At 51.7% G+C, this 10,051-nt stretch overlaps 1 protein-coding gene across 1 annotated transcript; it reads right to left on the bottom strand.

The window, feature by feature from the left end:
- Positions 1-388: 388 nt before the first annotated feature.
- On the bottom strand, positions 389-6,105 carry LOC144274558 (C-type lectin domain family 2 member D-like). The gene is made up of 5 exons (XM_077833435.1): positions 5,974-6,105; positions 5,235-5,327; positions 4,587-4,765; positions 2,838-2,941; positions 389-576 (listed from the first exon to the last, which is right to left on the bottom strand). Exons 1-5 carry the CDS (start codon positions 6,059-6,061, stop codon positions 396-398), a joined length of 645 nt encoding a protein of 214 aa, XP_077689561.1. The 5' UTR covers positions 6,062-6,105; the 3' UTR covers positions 389-395.
- Between the last annotated feature and the right edge of the window lie 3,946 nt (positions 6,106-10,051).

Raw genomic sequence — 10,051 nt, 5'->3', positions numbered from 1 at the left:
CACCCCTCGAGGCCTGAATTAGCCCCATGACCTGCCTGTCATGTGACTTAGCTTGCCTCCCCAGGTGGAGAAATAAGCAAAGTGTAACAGGTGCGGCTGGGACCCATCTCCCCTTAAAGGGCCAGCCACCCTGTGATAGTCCCATTCTCCAGCTAAATGTCCAGTCCTCCTTTGAATCTTGCTGAGCTCACAGCCTCAATAACATCTTGTGGCCATGAGTTCCACAGGATAATTAAGCATTGTGTCGATAAAAAAAATTTTTTTCATCTATTTCAAATATGCTGCCTTTCCATTTCATTGGCTGCCCTCTTGATTTGATTGATTTTTTACGTGGAGTAGATGCCTACTGATCAGCTATGCATTACAAATGAGCATAAGACAGTTTGCATATTTTTTTAGACAGCTTTATTAGGTAACAGCATGTTTCTGTTTTGCCGTCTCTTCCAGGCTGTTCTCTTTTCATTTCCCACATCCAACAGTCTGGCGCAGATCCAGTTCTTCTCTGTCTCACAGCTTGACGTGCTGACACCTATGTCATTCAGATATGCACAGTCGCCTCCTCCCCTTACTTCGAACCTGCAACCAGAAGCCACGGAGCTAGAATCAGTCCGTAGCCAAGGCTAGTGTGTCCCACCCACAGAGAGGCATAAACTTGCGCAGATTTTGTTAAACTGGGGGCAGCCCCCTGTGTGGATGGATGCCGTGATTCCGGTTTAAGAGCGTTTTATTTTGTTTTAGCTCGTACCAGTTCCCAGCTGACTGACGCTAAACCAGAATAAGCCACTTAAACTGAAAGAAGAATGTCCAGACAGCCTTTAGCACTGGTTTAACTAAACCGGTATAAAATCAAACCTCAAGTCTAACGGGGGGCTACTCTGCATGTAGACCAGCCCAGAGACAGACAGTGGAATTCTCCGCACCAAAGCGGAGCCCGAGAGGAAGTGTCTAACCTGTTCTTAAAAACCTCCCACAACAGGGATCTCACAACCTCCCAGGTAACCTCTTCCAGGGATTAACTACGCTGATAGTTAGAAGGTTAGGCCATGTCTACACTTGCATTTTATAGCACCCTAACTTGCTGGCTCAAGGGCGTGAAAAATCACACACACACACCCTGAGCAGAGCACGTTTGAGTGCTGTAGCTGTGCTCCCAGCACTCAGAGCTATTCCCCGCGTGGAGGTGGATTACACAGAGCGCGGGGAGAGCTCTCTTCCAGCCCTCGCGCGTGACCACACTCACACATCAAACTTTGTAGTGTGTACACTTAGCCTTAGACAAATGCCTGTCACGGCTGGTCTAGGTTTACTTGGTCCTGCCTCAGTGCAGGGAGCTGGACTAGACGACCTCCCTCAAGGCCCCTTCCAACCCTACATTTCTATGATTTTGATGAGTCTATGAATGGAGTTTGTAATACGATGCTCAACCGTATCACACTGTTAAGCCACTAGATGGCGCCATGTGTCACATACCCTATTGACGCTAACCTCAGTCATACCTGGCTCAGTATTAAAGGATCATACAGACTGACACGGCGGCTACTCTGAAACATATCTGGTGTGGGTCTCTACAAAGGACACTCTGTAGCCAGTCCATAACCCGGTACCAGAGCCTGGCCTGCTAGGGTCAGCCCTGCCACCTACCCTGTACATGAAGCACATGACAGAGTATGTTGGAGAGAGAGAACAGAGGGTGGATAACCGGATGCTGATCTTTAACAACTGCCGGTCAGGGATGTGAAACATGAAAACAGCCTGGCAGTAATGTGAAACAAAGCCCTGATGTGGGGAGGCGGGTTGGAACTGGGCTAAGGTGGTTGCCACCCAGAGCGTAACTTATTATTAGGTTTATTAAGGTATAGCCTGAGGAGCAGAGGAGTGTAGGATCCGATTGTGCTAGGTGCTGTACAAACACAGAGTCACTGACTGTCTCACAGCGCTGACAATCGGCGTAGACCTGACAGACACAGGGCAGGGGTAGGAGTGGCACACACAGGTAGCGTGAACGATGGGATGGCAGCAAAGGGCATGGGAGTGGCACCATTTTTATTTATTTATTTTATTCGATGGGTTAGTGAGGAGGGGCTCAGCTAAGAGGAAAGGGGGGGAGGGGGAAAGGACAGAGCAGAAGAGGGGCAGGGGTGGCGTGAAGCACCTGTGAATACATCTACACTGCAAAGGAAGATGTCACTAACACGAGTGGGCATACCCACACTAACCTTAATCTCGCTAGCATGGGTAATAATCGCAGTGCCCAGGTGGCAGCATGGACGTCAGTGCGAGTTAGCCACAGGAGCGCATAGCCTGTACGCCTGGCATGCAAGCACTCAGGGTGCTCGGCTGTGCTGCCAGGCCTACCCCACACTACAATGACACCTCCATCTGGGGTGCAGAAAGACTCTGCAACAGAGTGGGGTAGAGACAAGGGTTGGAGTAAACAATCAGAGATGAAATCCTGGAGGCACTGGGCCAGAGAGGCAGGTAAGGCTGCCAGCATGGTTTTGCTTTTCCATTCTAACCTAAAGACCTAAAATACTGTATTCCTGTTAACTAAAACACCTTGGCTTTCTCTACAAACAGCTGCTGGCTGCATCGTTCCCTCAAGGGGTGAAGTCTCTAAGCAGAGGCTTGTGCTGATGCCAGTTTCAGGAGAGTGGGGCCACAGGGTTCCCCCCCCCACAACAAACTAAACCCACAAGGGGTGGAAATACTAGTTTTTCACCTATTTTTGACCCATGTACATTTGTCGGGTTGATCTCCGTTGTTGATCTCTCTGCACTCAGCACTTCCAACACCAATGACTTAGCACTGAGAAAATTTAGAGCCAGAAACAGACTCACCAGTTGTCAAATTCGGTGCCGTTGGGCCACTTCCACAACTGGCTGGGCTCCCTTCTGAGGCCGATCCAATGGTAAACGCTCCCTTTGTAGCGCAGAAGGAATGTCTTCAAAACAAACAAAGGGAAAGCCTCGGTCTTTTTGTTTATTTATAAGCATTTCCATGGTGCTCATCCCCTGAGCACTAGCCGCAGTGAGCACCCCTGGGACTCTCCCGTCTCCGTTCAGTTCTAGCGTCTGCTGTACGCAATGCTGCGTAACACACAGCCTTTAATGCTTGCCCAGAATTGAAGCTTTTTTAAAAAAAATAAACCCACCGAGCTTCCCAAGCCCGCTCCTCTGCTCCGGCTCATAGGAGTACGGACAGATGCTGCTTTATGTTCTGGCCTGTTGTACCATTCAGGATGGTTCTGCGTGGCTGGACACCCCAGCTAAATGAAAACCTGACAGACTCCAGAGACAGTTACTGGTCTCAGGGCTTTAGCTGAAGTTCTGCTTTACAGGTGTTTGGGGAATTCTTGGACACTGGGTGTCGGAGCATGTCTTGTGACAGGTATCGCAACCCTCTGCAGTATCTTTGGGGATCACTGTATTGCATTATGAATGGTTTACGATTGATGCCCCGCCCATCACGTCTACCAGCATAGACCGAATCTATAATGCAGGGCGGGGGGGAAAACAGCAGGGGGAGTGGGGGGCATTTTAAAAAAGAACAACTTTTTAGGCCACCTTCCTCTATCGTCAGAAAGCAAAATAGGGTGCAAGGCCCCCGGCTGGAGACCTCAGGGCTCTGCCACGCCCATCCCAGGAAAGGAGCAGCGGAGAGGCCCTACAAGCCGGCTAGAGTGGCTGCAGGGGAAGCAGCCAATCAAGGCCCAGGAGGACCATATAAAAGGAGCTGCAGAGCAGAACAGCAGGTAGTTGCTGCTGGAAGCTGGAAAAGAAGTGACTGTGTACCTGGCTGGCAGCTAGAACGGAGCCAAAGGCAGTTTGATCGCAGGGCCTGGGGGAACAATGAAGGAGCTCCCGGCTGGCTGCAGACACTGAGCAGGGACTGAGCCGGTGGAGGGCTGTAAGATAGTGTCTCCAGGGAGGAAATCCTGGGGATACAGCCCCATAGCAGGGCTGGACTGGTTTAAAGGACGCAGACACACCCAACCAGAGGGGGCGCTCGCAAGAGGGGGGTGCCAACTCTGTTACAGGAATATTGGAGGGAAAGCGTGTTGCTCTCTGTAAGGGCTGGGGGTGCTGGAAGACAAGGCTTTATTGTAAAGGGGACCAGCTCACTCTACAATGCCCAAGAGCCGGGCAAAATCAGGCCCTCTCTTCAGCCAGCCACTCCTCCCGTTCGCCCATCCATATGGGACCACTGACTGCGCTGAGCGGAGCGGGGAATGAACTCCCTTTCATCTCGAGGAGATGAGCAGGACTGGAGCTGTGTTTCCCCACTGAATTCCTGCTCGGAGAAAGAGCTGGGGCAGGCGGACCATGAGCCACTTCAATCACGCACAGGCTGCAAAGCCCCAGCTCCAGCCAGGGACCTGGAAAGATCATTCGCTCTGCCCTCCCGGCACGGGACACACAGGGGCCCCTCACGCTGCAGGGCCTGGGCGCTGTCCCACTGGCTCACATGACAGATTCTGTCTAGGATGGAAGACGTTATGGGCCGGGTGTCAAACATAAGCCATTCATCATTGGCGCTGCCATGCCAAGGCCCGTCTAGTGCGCTCACAAAACACCTGGGTCTCTCACCATCTCCAGGCCGCTGTCAATCCCAGCCAGGGAGGCACCGTGTGACGAGCAGTAGCTCTGGCTGGCGGTCCAATTCCTTTCGTCCTCGGAGAAGAAGTAGCACCATCTTCGGTAGCCAACCCAGCCATCCGGACATGATGGGACATCCGCAGAATCCAAACATGACTTCCTGGTTCTGACTGAAACAGAAAACGTAACACAGGGGCTGTCCCCTCCTCATCTCTGTATCCAAGGGGAACAAGTAGGATAATCCCCTTAGGCCTCAGAGAATCCCCTAAGCAGCTCTGGCAATTGCTTGGACGCAGTGGTGGGCGGTGACGTTCTCAGTATGGCAATTCCACACCCGCATGCAGGACAAGACCTCCCCTTCCAAACGTTTCACAAATGGGAAGGGGGCGCCGAAGACGCTCCTCGCTCGGGGCGCCATTAGGTCTAGGGCCAGCATTAAAAAACAAGTAGGAGGCAACTTCAGGAGCTAAGAACCGGGAAGCCGTTTGGCTAAGCTTTTCCCGTTTGGCTGCAGCGCGATGCTGGCTCCCCCAAACCTCGCGAGGACGTCCGCTCCAGGGCCTGGAGACGTGCGCTCGAGCCAGCTCCAGATCTGAACAGAAAAGGCAGAGAGCGAACCCATAAGAGCTGCATACTCACCTGCCAGGGCGGCTGTGGTTGCGATTAAACCTGAGATGAGGACGGTGACGGCTGCGACGATCGTAAGTGCTGTAGGTTTCCCGAGCCTGTAACCTGAAAGAGACCAACGTATGAACACCCCTGGGGTTGCTGCAGCGGGGAGGAATCGGAGTTATTTATTTACCATGGCCCAGTGCAGAGACAGGGGACGGTTTGCACACACCCCTAGTCAAGCAAATGGACAGTCACGAGCTTCTTGGTAGATGAGAGTTTGTCGCTGTCTCTGATCTACCCTGCACTGAATATGGGATTATGAATTTCCTCCCAAGCTTTTCGACAGCATTTATCACCGCAGTAACTCGGCGAGAGATTTAAACGGGTAACGATTAGAGACCGGCATGGAACAAGCCAACCTGCGCCCTGCGCAGCTAAGCTTTTGCCGTCATGTCCCAGCGAAACAAACGGGGATATTCCGCCCTGAACCAGAGGGGGAGAGACAGGGACACAGTCCCAAATGGGTGCCGCTGGCAAGCCCACAAAATGCCCCTGCACCCTGTTACACAGCCATAAGCGCCCGGCTGCAGGGCAAGTTGTAGCAGTCCCGGCAAAGCAAGCAGCGGGGCTCATAGGAAGCCGGTGGGGTGATCAGATCCCTGCTGCGTTCGCAGGCAGGCATTGGGGCTGCTGCACCCAAAACTGAACATCTGGCTTCATCTGCAGAAGCCGCAGTGTTTCTCCCAGGCAGAGGGGCTCCACCTACCTGGTTCCTTTCCTTGCTGTTGGTCTCCATTGCTATTAAGGGGAACATCCAGCTGCTGTTCCTTACAGATACCCAGGCCATTGTACATGCTTTGTCTTTCTGGGTCATTCTCTGTTAAAAAAAAAAAAATCACAATTCTGCTTGAAGTTACAGTGATGTAATTGAATGATTAGAGGGGGGGAAACTCTCTGTGGTGTGTTTCCTTTGTGTGTTGGACAGCAGCTTGTGTTGTTATTATTTGTTATCTGCATTATGTTAGGGCCCAGGTCCCCCTGTGCTCCACGCGCCATACACAACTAACAAAAAACTGTTCTCTGCCCCAAAGAGTTTGCAATCTAAAGGCAGGTCGACACTTAAAATGCTGAGTCGGCACAGTTGTTCCGCGGCTGGTAATAGCTCACGTTTCCCGATTGCTCTGGTTACAGTCTCTACGGTGACACCCATTGTTTCATGCTCTCTGTGTATACAAAATCTCCCCACTGTATTTTCCACTGCATGCAGCCGATGAAGTGAGCTGTAGCTCACGAAAGCTTATGCTCCAATAAATTGGTTAGTTTCTAAGGTGCCACAAGTCCTCCTGTTCTTTTCACTTTAATGAAGACACTCTCAGCGAAAGGGCGAGAGCTCTCCAGTCAGCCGACAGGATACTTACTCCACCTCCCTGAGAGGCGGTAGCTATGGCGACAGGAGCAGTTCTCCCGTTGACAAAGCGCTGTCTACACTGGGGGTAGGTCGGTATTACTATGTCGCTCAGGCGGGTGTATTTTTCACACCCCTGAGCGACGTAATTATACCAATAGACGGCTGTAGTGTAGAACTGACCTAAAGACCCCAATCCTGCAAACATTGACATGCCTATTTAACGTCACACACTGAGTGGGCTCCCGGAAGCCAAGGGGGCTACTCACAGCACGAAGCATGTGCATTCGTTTTGGCAGGATCAGAGCCTACCAATCAGGCAAGAGGCAGCGGGTGAATCCAGCAACGAGATGGGAGGAGCCCTGAAATGGTTCTGATGACGGTAACTAGTACATCATGGGTTCCATCGGTTCCCCTGTATAGTCAGTCAGGTTCCTGTTTTGTTTCATGTGTGAGTTTCACTCAGCAAAAAGGGAGTGAAAAACCAGCTCATGACTAAAGGACATTTGCTTGTAAAAAAACCTGGCAGGGAGACTCCGGCTTAAGTGCGGAAAACCACAGCTGGTTTTATCTTATTTATTAAAACTGATTTGGTTTCAGGTTGACTGTATCTAGGGGAACCTTACGTTTTTCTCCCTTCTAAATTTGTTTCATACCAGACAATACATTGCTACCAGGGGCCAAGATCGTGAATTGCAGGGGGTATTGTCAGTTACAGGGAAGTGAAGGGATCACCCTAAAGCAGTGTTTCTCAACCTGGGGGTTGCGAACCCCGGGGGTGGGGGGTCACGGGCAGAGCCATCCCTTGGGTAGGGCGACTCGGGGCAACCACTCCGGACCCCACGCTTTGGGGGCTCCGTGGGCTGGTGCAATTGGCCAGCGCGGTCGGTCCCGGAAGATGAATCTGTCACTTCCGCAGGGCCCACCATCTTGCTGGCAGTTAGTGGAGACAGCACCTGGCTTGGCCGCCTGTGTTTTGGTGCAGCGAGTCCCCCGCCCTGGCCGGAGCCCTGAGCCATGGGGCGCTATGGCCAACAATAGCCCCACGGTAGGCGCCAGCAACTGCCAGCAGCAGCTGGTGGCCCAGCACCAGGCCGGATCCGTCCCACCGGCCCAGCCACCAATGCACAGCGGGGCCCCTAAGCCGGTGGGGGCAGATTTGTCCCAGGCCCTGCACCCCCCTACGGACGGCCCTGGTTGCAGGATGGGTTTAGGAGGTCACAAGAGCAGTGTCAGTGTTTGGGGGTGGCACGCTGGGCAATTGCCCGTGCCCCCCTCTACAAGGGGGGCCCCACGAAACTAAGTTACATGCTTCCATCCTGGGCGGTGGGGCTCAGGGCTGAAGCTGAAGGCCGAGCCCCGCTGCCCAGGCCGGAAGCATGTAACTTAACTTCATGGGGCCCTGGGCAATTGCCCTGCTTGCCACCCCCTAATGCCACCCCTGAGTCTTTAATCTTTTAATTTACTTAATGATATTTAAGGGGGGTCACAATTTTTCCAAGTCTTAATTTAAGGGAGAAGGTCACAATTTTATTGTAAGTCCAAAGGGAGTCGCCAACATACAAAGGCTGAGAAACACTCCCCCAAAGCAAAGGTCAGTTCAATAGCAGGATGTGTTTCAAAATACTTTCAGTTTTACTACTGACTTGAATCACAAGCACTGCAAGGGGTCTCTGCCCCCCCGCCTGTCTTCTCTTTGGTCTGAAACTTGTTGCAGTCCCCAAAAGAGGCTCAGTTTAGAGACCAGACCTGGCTCATTCCTATTCTTGGTGTCAATACTGCCTAGTACAGCGGGGTGCGCTTCGATCCTCCCGTCCCACAACCCCAGTCTCTCCCTGCCCCTCCCCTACCCCCACCCCTGTCTCTCCCCTCTCTCTGCCCCTCTCCACCCCTCAGCTAAATCACCCCTAGGCTTTGCAATATGATTCAAATCCCGTTCTCCCCACTCCCTAAATAATGAACAAGTATGAAAACCGGGCTCCCGCTCCCCACTTCGCTCTGATCCCGGAGAAGTGAACTTACCGAGTTCCAGGACTGAAAGAGAAAGAACAAATATAGTCACTGAACTATATACTGCAAAACTCCACCCCTATGCTGTGCACTGTAAAGGAGGACGGCCTACAAAGTGGCAGCTTAGCTACTTGGTGTTGCAGGCTGCAACTGGGAGATAGCCCTCTATGAGGACAAAGGCCCTGCCCTACCTCACAGGGTAAATACAATAAAGATTGCGAGATCGAGGGACGTGATCGTTCCCCCTCTATTCGACATTTGGTGAGGCCTCATCTGGAGGACTGTGTCCAGTTTTGGGCCCCACACTACAAGAAGGATTTGGAAAAATTGGAAAGAGTCCAGCGGAGGGCAACAAAAATGATTAGGGGACTGGAACACATGACTTATGAGGAGAGGCTGAGGGAACTGGGGATGTTTAGTCTTCAGAAGAGAAGAATGAGGGGGGATTTGATAGCTGCTTTCAACTACCTGAAAGGGGGTTCCAAAGAGGATGGATCTAGACTGTTCTCAGTGGTAGCAGGTGACAGAACAAGGAGTAATGGTCTCAAGTTGCAGTGGGGGAGATTAAGGTTGGATATTAGGAAAAACTTTTTCACTAGGAGGATGGGGAAACACTGGAATGCGTTACCTAGGGAGGTGGTAGAATCTCCTTCCCTAGAAGTTTTTAAGGTCAGGCTTGACAAAGCCCTGGCTGGGGTGATTTAGTCGGGGAACAGTCCTGCTTTGAGCAGGGGGTTGGACTAGATGACCTCCTGAGGTCCCTTCCAACCCTGATATTCTATGATTCTATGAGATACCGACAGTGGCAAGAAAAGTACCATAGAAGGAGAATTGTGTGGGTGATCGGGGGTTGTCTAAGAAAGAATGTTGTGACACAGTCTCATCCCTACTGTTCCCAACAAGTAGGGAACAGCCCAGTTCAGTGAGGAAACCTAATGCGGGGGAAAAGGCAATTTTCATTCCTCTGTTCCAAAAACACCAGCACAAATCCTGCGTCAGGGCAAAATCAGAGGCACACCGCATGCTTATCATTGTATACAGAGCACCGAGGCTCCGGCTAAGATCAGGGCACCACTGTGCAAGGTGCTGAAGTCGTGCAAAGCGAGAGGCACTCCCTTCTCCAAAGAGCTTACAATCCAAACACAGCATCGTCTCTTGGCAATAACTGCAAATAGCAGATCCCCTCGTAGATTCCAAAGCCAGAAGGGACCGTTGTGATCATCTAGTCTGACCTCTTGGATAATGCAGGCCAAAGACCTGCTCCGAAAATAATCCCTAGAGCCGAGCTTTTAGAACAACATCCAATCTGGATTTAAAAATTGTCAGTGATGGAGAATCCCTCAGGACCCTTGGTAAATTGTTCCAGTGGTTAATTACGCTCACTGTTAAAAAATGTCCTGTTATTTCCAGTCTGAATTTGTCTAGTCTC

Source organism: Eretmochelys imbricata, chromosome 14 (genome assembly GCF_965152235.1).
Source record: "Eretmochelys imbricata isolate rEreImb1 chromosome 14, rEreImb1.hap1, whole genome shotgun sequence".
In the NCBI taxonomy this organism is placed as follows: domain Eukaryota; kingdom Metazoa; phylum Chordata; order Testudines; family Cheloniidae; genus Eretmochelys; species Eretmochelys imbricata.
The sequence above is the reverse complement of the archived record's forward strand: the minus strand, read 5'-3'. Positions and strand labels throughout refer to the sequence as shown.